Source organism: Eleutherodactylus coqui, chromosome 10 (assembly GCF_035609145.1).
Source record: "Eleutherodactylus coqui strain aEleCoq1 chromosome 10, aEleCoq1.hap1, whole genome shotgun sequence".
In the NCBI taxonomy this organism is placed as follows: Eukaryota; Metazoa; Chordata; class Amphibia; order Anura; family Eleutherodactylidae; genus Eleutherodactylus; species Eleutherodactylus coqui.
Genome location: NC_089846.1, coordinates 81,938,390 through 81,950,813, shown reverse-complemented (window position 1 = coordinate 81,950,813; position 12,424 = coordinate 81,938,390). Strand labels below are relative to the sequence as shown.

Below are 12,424 nucleotides of genomic sequence, written 5' to 3'. Positions count from 1 at the left end.
AAGGCCCATTTACACACAAAAATAATCTTACAAACAATTGAAAGATTGAAAATATTAGCGATCATTTTGCATAAACTGTTAATTGACACTAATGTCCATTCACACTTTATCATCTTCATTTGCATGTAAAGGGGGCCTCCATGAGATGTTTGCAGAGCCCAGCATGTGAGCTGGGCTCTGCACACAGCTGCATTGTTCTCATCGGGGCTGCCGGCAGAGTACAATGTAATCTCCTGACTCCCACAGAGAACACAGCATGCAGTCAGTTCAAGAGACACTTTATCTCTCTGTGGCTGAAGGATGGATTTTAAGCTCACCTTAAAATCCCCTTACAGATGAAAAGTGCACGATGGCCGCGTTTACATGCAACTATTATCACTCATTTGCGGTTGTTTGAATGAATTTTGAGCGATAATCGTTGCGTATAAATGGGCCTTTAGACTACCAATGCATACTAATGCACAATGTGAATCAGGTAGTCAGATAAGCATTGCAGCCTTCTTTGGTTGTCCAAGACTAGAAGATTAGTTTAATGGCTTTTATAAATAAGGGCTACTGCCTCCTATCCATTTCTCTTAGCTGGTCCGGATTCAGCAGGGCATTCCTAGCTTCTGGGGGCTGTCCCACTGTATCAAGAGACAGGAGACAAGTCCCAATTGCCCCCTTTCCTTGCACCAGTCCATCCATCCAGAGCAATTGTCATCAGATCGGTCCCAGATACGCAAGACTTTTTGGAGTCCTCCATTATCCCAGACACAATGCATTCAGAGTCGGAGAGAGAAGAGGAGTCAGGTTATGTTTTGTTAAGGTCGGCATCCCCAAAGTCCTGTGTGTCTATGATTGGTTTGATGAAGATGGTTACTGCTGATGCTGGAGGGACTGGAGCGAGGAGGGGGCACCATAAAATGGGATCACAGAGAGTAGCACTATAAGGCTGCAAGAATTGCCCCTCTTTCCATTGCTGGAAATGTTAGGGGTATGTGGTTTCTCATTATATCCGTTGCTCAGAGTTGGGCAAAACTGTTGTAATACTTTGTAAAATATAATTTTTTTCTAACAACCCTGAATGGTGTTTACTGTGTCAATGGTTGCATTCCCTAATGTACCAACATATATATCATATAGAAGTACCAAGAATCAGAATGAAGCTTCATATTATGGAATCCAAACTCATTGAAACCCAACTGACTGGAAAAGACAATCATCCTTTAAAGAGTAGAAGAGCCAATAACAAATTCAACAAAACCATGTGGACGTCTTTGAGAAGCTTTGAGATCCAAAAATAAGACAGAATATTCTAAAGAAACATTCTTCATACAGTCACCAAGAGTTGAATTTGACTCAATAGAACCTTATGAGCATGGAAGCAGAGAAACATGGCGGAAGTAGGCCTCACAACTGGAGATGAGCGAGTATACTCTTTAAGGCACTACTCCCTCGAGTAATGTGCCTTAGCCGAGTATCTTCCCGCTCGTCCCTAAAGATTCGGGGGCCGTTGTGGCTGACAGGTGAGTTGTGGCGGGGAGCAGGGGAGAGCGGTGGGGGAGGGAGAGGAAGAGAGTGATCTCCCCTCCACTCCTCCCCGCTCTGCCCCACCTCTCCCCGTCCACTGCCGGCCCCCAAATCTTTAGGGACGAGCGGGGAGATACTCCGCTAAGGCACATTACTTGAGCGAGTAGTGCCTTAGCGAGTATACTCGCTCATCTCTACTCACAACCACATTGGTGCTTCTTCTACTGTATGTATAAAATATTCAAAACTTTTACAAAAATAGCCAACAATAGGAGATTTATGGGTATTGTAGATACAAACAAGCAAAGACCCGACTACACATGATTCATCTGAGACTCCAAATTCATTTGTTTAAAGGGACACCAAACCTAGAAAGGGATTGTAGCAGTAAACAAGATAACAAGGTATAATCCCCCCACCCACCCCCCGCCCTGTGTGTCAGCTTGCAGGATTTTATGCGTGTTCCTTAAACAAACAGCCTTGTAGAAATCCCACAGAGAACTCAGGGGTAAATCTGCCGATATCTTCCTTATGGTAGAGCTTAGCCATTTTGTTAGCCATTAGGATAGGACAGAGGGGGGAGGCTCCTGCTGCAGTCAGTTGTAATACAAGCACAGCAGAGAGAGCAGGAGGGTTGGCCAATATTCTGGCAAGATATTGAATATGTATATGTATAGATTTCTCACTTTTAATTGCAATATGACACAGAGAAGATAAAGGGAGGCCGTAATGTTCTTTATGCATTTCTATGTTTAGTGTTACTTTAAACAAAGCACACATTCCTTCACAGGTTAATAGGTAAATGTCCAACCGCTGGGACCAGAAGAACAGTGCACCCCGAATACCTTAATAGCATCTCCAATCATTTAGATGAATGTTTCAATCTCCTTCCATCCCATAGACGTTAATGGAGCGGTGGCCACTGGCCAGGCATCAGCGCTGCAGTTCCATTCACATGGAGCATTCGCGGTACACCATTTTGGATATTGCTGGAGCTCCCAGCGGTTGGACCCTCAGCTATCAGACTTTAATCTCCTGTAGTGTCGATAATGGATACGTGCCTTTAATGGGAAAACCCCATTTAGGAGGAAAATAAGCCAACATGTTCTCAGCATCTCAACACTAAAAAGACAAATCCATCAAACGGAACCTATGGCTTGATGGTGCCACATGTCATACATTCTGTTGGCTCTTCCCACTTATGCTGAACTACAGTGCCTGTATATCGTGCACATATAATATATTCAGAACCCATTAGGGCCCGAATAGCCCTGCCAGGCAGTAACAGTACCCAATCAGTAAGCTGGGGAATCAAGTTGCAACCTGTGCAGTTGGCTTATATTGATTAGTGCACAAACTGTGAACTTATCACGGTAAACCCCTTCAGTAATTAGGGTACATACACCGTAGACCAATTTTCTTTATATCCAAATGTAGCATTTCAAGAGAAAAAGAAACAGAGCTTCTCCTATCATTTTTTTCATATTTCACCGTGCACAGATTGCTACAGCACCAACAGAGTCAACCAACACAGGCGTGTGATCACATCAGAGCGCTCTGTTGGGCTCACGTAGAGGCAGGCTCCATAACATAGCTGCTAAACAACATTGCGCAGGATAACATAAGTGTTTGGAGATCTGACTCACCGTTGCCTTTCGGAGTTCGTTTTCTGCGGTCCCTGAACGCCGCGCCTGACTGTAAGGCCTCGAGCAGACTATCCATAACTCCTGTCTCGTCACCCTCTGTGAAGAGAGAAGAAGACAATGCAAAATTAATCTCAATGCAATTAAACTTGGACAATAAAATTTGGGCGTAAATAGAAATGTTTTCATAAAGCCTTCGAATTAAAGACATACATCAGTTGTAACCTTCTGAGAGCTGTCACTCTGCCTTCCACCCCACACCGCGCTTATTTATGAGACTCCATTAAACAAAATTCACTTTTCACCCCGCTGATTTCCCGATGCGAAGGCCTCATCTATTTTATTATTAACGATGTGTTGGGGGGTTCATATAAACAAAACTAATAATTTGCCACTGATTCTCCCTCTGAGTGGCCTTTGATGACGATCCTGACTGTGAAGTGATGACCAGAATTAATGAAATCAATCCTCCATCATACCATGAACTTTATTGCTCTTCATTTATCGTCATAAATACCCCAATTTTTTACAAGGAGCGGTCTCCACTATTTAATAGGATGGCCAGGAGCTCCTCTCAGAGGTGTTTTGGGTAAGGATCTTTGTTGACACCTCACATAAGGGATTTACCATCTGCTTTAATGAAGGAGCGAACAATGAAAATATTTGAGGGCGAAAACATAAAATGGTGGACACATCGAACATGTCTTATAAAGCACTTTGTGAAACGTTGCCCTGGCTTAACACTTAAACAACTATAGATAGAATGAAAATGACTCTTCCAGTGTGTTTCTGAGTAAATTCTAGCCAAGACTTATGTATCACTTGACACCCTTTCTATTTGAAAAATCTGAGCTGAATTCAATAAAGCAGAGTTCAAAATGGCCACCAGAAAGTCTACTCCACCAAAAAATGCAGCCTTCCTCCCAATTAATACTTTCACACATTAAAAGTCAATTTTCTCATTATTACACCAGTTAAATGGGTGTATCCAGACTGTTGTATCACCTTGTATTAAAATATTACACACATTTAGAGTATGGGTGTGGTATTACATGGGGATCAAATATGGATTCTGATGCTGCCAGATATAGAACTGTGCTTACTGAATGGCTACAAAGCAATAGTTCCCCTCTCTGACCTTTATATTCCATAATATGAAATTGACAGGGTTTGTGATCAAGGGAAAAGCCCTTTAACCCCATGACAGTCACATTAAAATTGGAAAAACCCTCCTAAAAATGTCACTTTTTTATTGTAGTTTTTGAATTTATGTCTCATGTAAATATGTATTTGGTGCAGAACTCAATCACTTTAAGTCCATTTTAACCCTTTTATAGACATAACCAATGTTAGCCTTAAGAGCTAGTAAGTCTTTTCCCCTTATGTGTTGGATTAGTAGTCATACCTTTTTATATTTTCTTCATCAGTGGAGCTGTAGGACACCTTTTATTTTGCGGAACAAGTTGTTATAGGAACCTATTTCGAGTGCACATAATGTACTGGATAATTTTAAATCATTTTTTTTGCTGGAGCAATGGAGAAAAACTTTTCCACCATTGTTTTGGGGGATTTAGTTTTACGGCATTCACCATGTGGTGTACATATAATGTTAACTTTAAACTATGGATCATTACTAGAGATGAGCGAGCATACTCATTAAGGACAAATACCCGAGCGAGTAGCGTCCTTTTCAAGTACCTGCCTGCTTGTCCGCAAAGAGTCGGGTGCCAGCGGGGGCAGCCAGGAAAAGCGGGGAGGGAGGGGGAGAACAAGGGGGAGATCCCCCCCCCCCCCGCCTCCCTTGCTCACTCCCGCAACCCACTGCTCACCCCCGCCGGCACCCCAATCTTTGCGAACGAGCAGGCAAGTACTCGAAAAGGATGATACTCACTCGAGTATTTGTCCTTAACAAGTATGCTCGCTCATCTCTAATCATTGCGCTTATAACCAATTTTTTCAAGGTTTTATTATGTTTTACCACTTCTGCACAGTATGAAGTTTTTTTCTTACAAAAAGATTTTTTGGGGGTCACTATATTCCAAGACCAAAGCAGTTTAATTTTTCCAGTGACTGTATGAGGGCTTGTTTCTTGCAGGATGACTCATAGTTTTTATTGGAACCATTTTGAAGTATATATGAATTCTCATTACTTTTCATTTTTGTTTTAGGGAATTGAGATGAACAGAAAACTGATATTTTGACTTTTCCTTTTTTTTTATTAGAGAATTTACCATGCTGGATAAATAATGTTGTATTTTATGGCACAAGATGGTACAAATTTGGCAGTACCAATTATGTGAAGTTTGTTTTATACATTTTTGTTTAGTTTTATTTTTCAATATTTAAAGTATTGTGTATTTAATCACTCCTCTAATAGGAAAAAATGTAAATTTTTTTGCAAAATTACTTAGATGCTGTAGTCAGCATTAAACAATACCATAGAGGAGTGATTAAATGAGCAAGTGCTCATCTTTTATTCCTTTTTCTGGGAAAAAATACCCCCATTTGTGACAATCAGAGAGCATATGTGCCTTCTAAATGATGGGAGGGCTTATAACTTGGACAAAACTCCATGTGATCTCTCCCCTACGACAGGTAGAAAAATGACAGATCCTCTCTGCTGCCTGCTCATCCTGATGCCCCCTTCCTGCTCTGCACATAGATGGAAGTGACAGCTACAAATTCAGTATTGCAGACCCAACTTCAAACAGCTGTATCTTAAATTCTATTGGTGCTACAAGCAAGCTTTATCTTAGCTTTAAAATGTCACCCAAAGCATGACATTGCACTAACAGAACCAGAGCTGCAGCCAATTGAAGTAGAATAAGCTCTGTTTGTTTAAACTGCAATGTCCTTTTCCTCTAGAATGAACAGAGCTTGCAGTAATCTGTAGGAGGATTAAAAGGGTTGAGCGAACATTGAAAGTTATTCTCTATCCACAGTATAGGGCATCATTTTCTGATCAGTGAGACCCCTGACACTGCCACCAATCCATTCAAAAGGTCCCCTCAGCAGGCTGAAAAGGTGAACTGCCACCCTCTTATTTTCAAAAAGGACTGTCAGAGATATGTGAGCTCTTGAACTCTGCTATCTGTCATCCAAATGAATGGAGCAGTGATGCGACTGCTGAACCCTGGATGTATTCATGCAAGAACCTACGAGGCCCCTATTCTCCGCATTGGTGAGGGTCCCAGCAATCAGATCCTCACCAAGGTGAAAGTTATCCCTTGATGTCTGGATGGGGAATGAATTTTAAACCGAACCAGAATTTAACTAAAACCCCTACAAGAATGATCCCAGCTTTTTGCTGGTGGTGGCCCTGCGGCAGTTAGTACTGTTGCCTTGCAGTATCAGGATTAAAAATTCGAATCTGGTAACATCGGCATGGAGGTTGTATGTTCTTCGGGTGTTTACATATCACATACATATTATGCACTACATAACATCACTTGATATTTTCTATCCTCATTGGGCCTCACAATCTATAGTCATCTATCTGCATGTTTACAGAGTGTGAAAGGAACCAACACAAACAGAAGGAGAACATACAAGCTCCATGCAGATGTTGTCCTTAGTCAGATTTGAACCCAGGAGCTGAGCCACCATGCTTCTACTTCCTTTTTCCTCTTCCTCCTCCTCCTCAATAAATATATGTACCATACAAATAAAGGTGATTATTATGAAGCCCCTCAAGAATATACAAACTCCATGCAGATGTTGTGCTTGGTCAGATTAGGACCCCAGCGCAGCAAGGCAATAATGCTAACTGCTGAGACACTTGACCACCACTGCTTGAACCCTAAAGAGCGTTTGTGTAATTCAGTTTGCTGAACACTGGGCACAACCCATTTAGAGGGGTTTTCCAATTAACACAACCATTGCCCATATCGAATACATGCATCATAGAGGGGGTGTCTTGCTAGGGGTCCCCAGCATGTTCCAGGACGGAGGCATTCAGTAAGACAAGCTCCAGCTCTGGCAGACTAGGAATCCATTTCTTCTGAATGGCAGCTATAATATATAATGCTACATTAATCCTGCACAGGAAATGGCTGCCCGCGAGAAAATCAAGCGTCTGCCGATCACGTCTTTACGGGACTGTAAGTCCTCATCACAGTACAGCGAGTCTCGTTCTCATGGCAGCTGCCAAGACTAGATGTAACTATGACTATATCTGTAACACTTTACACCTAATTAACAGATACCATGATGCGCCAATTAATGTGACTGTAGGAATTAAGTTAATGAAAGAAGAAATGTCATTGAGGCTTCGCTGTACATACAGGATATCTTCTTTTTCTTCCCTTTTTATGAGCCGAATTTGGCAGCCACATAACTTGTGTTTTATGCTTCCCTGACTGCGGATCAATTATAACAAATCTACGACGAGGAGCACAGGGGAGCGGATCTGGCCCCACATTAATGAACTGCAGTCCGCTACCGACTATTGCTAAATGCAATTTCCAGTGTTTTGATACTGCAAGGAAAAGTCCTCCAGTCCTGTCCGGCACGCTCCATGATGAGGTATTGTTAGCGCCGCATCAGATATTGCAGAACAAAGCTCAGTGAGAAGGAAAATCTGTCTTTGTGCAATTGCTATAACCAGAATGATTACTTCGGACATCTTGACGAATGGCCATAGCCCGCCTTTCAAAATTGGTCTATAGTCCATCACTGGCTCTCTCCACACAGGTAATGGGAAGTTACAGACAATGTGTGCTGCGCGGTGCGACTCCGGCAACAGCCGTCACAAACACTCAGCCGGTTCCTGAAGCTAAAGTTAATTACACGGCTTTTAGCCATAAAAATCCCACAAATTCCCTGTATGAGTAATTACACATTACTTCCGAGTTGCCTGATGTGTTTTGATACTGCTTTACTAATGTATTACTGGCTCCAGCTTTTCTGGGATACTGCATGTAAAATCTACAGAGCTCAGTATTATAGCAGTTATGTTCTTGTACATAGAGAGCAGTATTAGGGCGCCCACCCACTGGCGATTTTTTTTTCCCTGCGAAATTCGCAGCATTTTTTTCTCTGCAGGGGTCTATGGGACTTGTAATGTTAAAATCGCGATCGCGCAAAATCGCGATTTCGCGGCAAATTGCGATTTTGCGCGATCGCGATTTTAACATTACAAGTCCCATAGACCCCTGCAGAGAAAAAAATGCTGCGAATTTCGCAGGGAAAAAAATCGCCAGTGGGTGGGCGCCCTTATAGTAGTTATAGTCTTGTATATAGGGGGGAGTATTATAGTAGGTATATTCTTGTACATAGGGGCAGTATTACAGTAGTTATATTCTTGTACATAGGAGGCAGTATTATAGTAGTTATATTCTTGTACATAGGAGCAGTATTATAGCAGTTATTTTCTTGTACATATGAGCAGTATTATAGTAGTTATATTCTTGTACATAGGGAGCAGTATTATAGTAGTTATATTATTGTACATAGTAGGCAGTATTATAGTAGTTATATTCTTGTATATAGGGGGCAGTATTATAGTAGTTATATTCTTGTACATAGGGAGCAGTATTATAGTAGTTATATGGTTGTACATAGGAGGCAGTATTATAGTAGTTATATGATTGTACATGAAAGCAGTATTATAGTAGTTATATTCTTGTGCATAGGGGGCATTAATAACGTAGTTATATTCTTGTACACAGGGGGCAATATTATAGTAGTTATATTCTTGTACATAGTAGGCAGTATTATAGTAGTTATATTCTTGTACATAGGGAGCAGTATTATAGTAGTTATATTCTTGTACATAGGGGACAGTATTATAGTAGTTATATTCTGGTACATAGGAGGCAGTATTATAGTAGTTATATTCTTGTACATAGCAGGCAGTATTATAGTAGTAATATTATTGTACATAGGAGCAGTATGATAGTAGTTATATTCTTGTACATAGGAGGCAGTATTATAGTAGTTATATTCTTGTACATAGGGAAAAGTATTATAGTAGTTATATTCTGGTAAATAGGAGGCAGTATTATAGTAGTTATATTCTTCTACATAGGAGGCAGTATTATATTAGTTATATTCTTGTACATAGGAGCAGTATTATAGTAGTTATATTCTTGTACATAGGGAACAGTATTATAGTAGTTATATTCTGGTAAATAGGAGGCAGTATTATAGTAGTTATATTCTTGTACATAGGAGGCAGTATTATAGTAGTCATATTCTTGTACATAGGGAGCAGTATAATAGTAGTTATATTCTGATACATAGGGGGCAGTATTTTAGTAGTTATCTTCTTGTACATAGGAGCAGTATTATAGTAGTTATATTGTTTTGCATAGGGAGCAATATTATAATAGTTATATTCTGGTACATTGGAGGCAGTATTATAGTAGTTACATTCTTGTACATAGGAGGCAGTATTATAGTAGTTATATTCTTGTACATAGGGGGCAGTATTATAGTAGTTATATTCTTGTACATAGGAGCAGTATTATTGTAGTTATATTCTTGAACATAGGGAGCAATATTATAGTAGTTATATTCTGGTACATTGGAGGCAGTATTATAGTAGCTATATTCTTGTACATAGGAGCAGTATTATAGTAGTTATATTCTTGTACATAGAGGGCAGTATTATAGTAGTTATATTCTTGTATATAGGGGTCAGTATTATAGTAGCTATATTCTGGTACATAGGGGGCAGTATTATAGTAGTTATATTCTTGTACATAGGAGCAGTATTATAGCAGTTATATTCTTGTACATAGGAGCAGTATTATAGCAGTTATACTATATATTAGGGGAACTTGCAGCATTATTCTTGTACATTCTTGCATGTTTTATCATTATTATACTCACCTGTATGTCATAAATGGAATTAATTGTAACTCATTTTGCCAAAATATTTCTCAGACACTTTTTTACCTAAATGATGCGACCTTGTTGAGCAGTTTTTGAATTTTTCCTTGTTTTTTTTTTATATGAATTTTGTAACTCCGCTGCCTGTCGAATTGCAGAAAAGAAATAATTTCTCACGACGTGTGACTCACTTTAAAATGTTTCTAGGGCACAAATCAGTTTTTTGAAACAGTGTGAAGGTAGGTGATACATATTGTATAACAGCATATAGAGTGCATAGAGAGAAATAACATATACGCCATGAATACATTTGTTGCTGAATTTCAGCTTATCATAAATGAATACGTCTCCTATGGTTCTTGTCTGACAATTACATCCCACCCCAGCTGTCAACAGTAGGAGATCAGATCATGTCATAAGATGTCTCTCTCTTGTAATTTAAGCATTTTCCAGGGGAGAACCAGTTTGGTATAGAATTCCCTGCAGTTCTGGATGCTGGCATGGAGAGTTGTGCTAAGAATATAGCAATTTCTGCCTCTCTAGATCACAGCATTGTTGAAATGAACATTAAGACTCCCGTAAAGCAGCTGCTAGAGGATGAAGCTCTCACGCGGTCTTGATATTTATCGTCAAAGGTATGAAGTGAAAAGTGACAGCCCATCGAATGATGCCTTTTGCAGCCGAACCATGAACACGAATGTTTTACGTAAATTGACAAAAAGTGACAAAAAATGTTTTTTGTTTTAATTCAGCCTTCATTCCATTATTATGTTGGCCTATAACTGCTGGTTTACAAGGCTGGGGGGTCACTCAGGGTTCATTTTAGGGGTTCAATGGTATTTGACCCATTATGTTCAGGTTGGTTATCTCCAAAAATTCAAAAACTTACCAGCTGGCTCATTGCCGTAATATGAATATAGATGTAATAAGAGTCAGATAAAATTAACAACATTCATACAACGGGTTTAATAAAATAAATTAATAATTAATGTATTATCCTGAATGGACAGTTTATTAGATTCCACCATCTAGAAGCACATTGAACTTCCTTTGGCCTTCAGAACTGCAGCAGTTTATTGTGGGGTCCATTCACAGCTATCAGAGGGTATTTCTCTCTCACGCCATTTCTCCACCCCCACCAGCCTGACAGGGAGGGATCATTGATTCATGCTGCTTGCGCCAAATCCCTATCCTCCCATCAGTATGTTACGACAACATTCTGGATCCATCTGGCCAGGAGATGATTCACCTCCGCTCAGTGATACAAGTTTTGTCTTCTTCTGGCCGCTGGAGTCTTACCTTTCTGCTTCTATTAGACACAATGGTGCTGGAACTGGCCATCTGCTATTATAGCCCATCCGGGCTAAGGAACGGCGAGTTGTGTGTTATATTCAGCTGCTCTTGACTGTGCAGCCTGTTGATAAGAATGATTCCTGACATCCTCCCCTGACCTCTTTTGGCGATGAGTTGTTTCCGTTCACAGGTTCCCCTTTTGCTGGATGTTTTCCTTGATCGCGCCATTCTCTGTATATTCTCTGCAGTGCTACATGAAAAAACCCCAGCAGTTGACAGTGAGGCCCCGACTAGTCTAGCACCAATGACCGGCCTCGTTGGAAGTCGCTCAGATCGCTGGGGTTTCCATCTAATGTGGATTCCCACTGAAACTGATCCATGGAAAACTTGTCACGTGACTTTATGCTGCATTCTGGGATCATGGGGGGAAATTTCCATATAGGGAAGCGCCAGTTGTGAAATTGGCCTTTCAGGGTGGATAATAAGGCCCCAATTATGTGGCAGCAGCATTTGCCCCTCTCTTTTTATGTGAAGCTCGTTGTGTGTAGAACTTTCTGTGAGCAGCGTCGCAGTGTGATAAGGAGCAGCCAGGCAGAGAAATTCACAGCAACTGCTGAAACGGAGAATAGATGAGAATATTTTCTGCAGCAGCGCTGATATTGAGCGGCCAAATATCAGCAGCCCAGCAAGATCCACCGAGCCTCTCCTCCTCCATTATATCTACAGATGTAACTCAGAACAACACTGTGGACCATGAAACAGGTTTGTAACCTTGTTGGTAAATGTGGTTTATGGAATTTCATTAACCCATCAAAGGTATCTTTACATCTGGGAATTTTATAGCAAATCCACAGATTACACCATAAAAGTCTGCTAGATTCGGGTTTCACCTCTCGGACCCGCATGAATCTGAAGAACAGTGTCCCACTACCCCTGGACGGGTTGTATGTGGCTGGGAGTTATGGAAGCAGCGGAGCGGGCTGTCTTATGTTGTTGCCACAACTAGGTAAGGAGAAGCGCAGCACAGCGCACTCGGTTGTTTCCATGCTCCCTGCTAACTTGGCGGCAGAGTACAAAGCGGTATTTAGATCTTGCCCAAGATGGATCCAGATGGGAATATTCTTTAATTCCTTCCTGTTTCC

General features: G+C 40.8%; 1 protein-coding gene across 2 annotated transcripts in view; it reads right to left on the bottom strand.

Moving 5' to 3' along the window:
* Nucleotides 1–12,424, bottom strand: part of DIAPH2 (diaphanous related formin 2) — a 1,247,874-nt gene that overhangs the window by 194,391 nt on the left and 1,041,059 nt on the right. For both annotated transcript variants that reach the window (XM_066581425.1, XM_066581424.1), the window contains one exon: nt 3,159–3,254. In XM_066581425.1, coding sequence (XP_066437522.1) covers nt 3,159–3,254 — 96 coding nt within the window. The remainder of the gene's footprint in view (nt 1–3,158; nt 3,255–12,424) is intronic.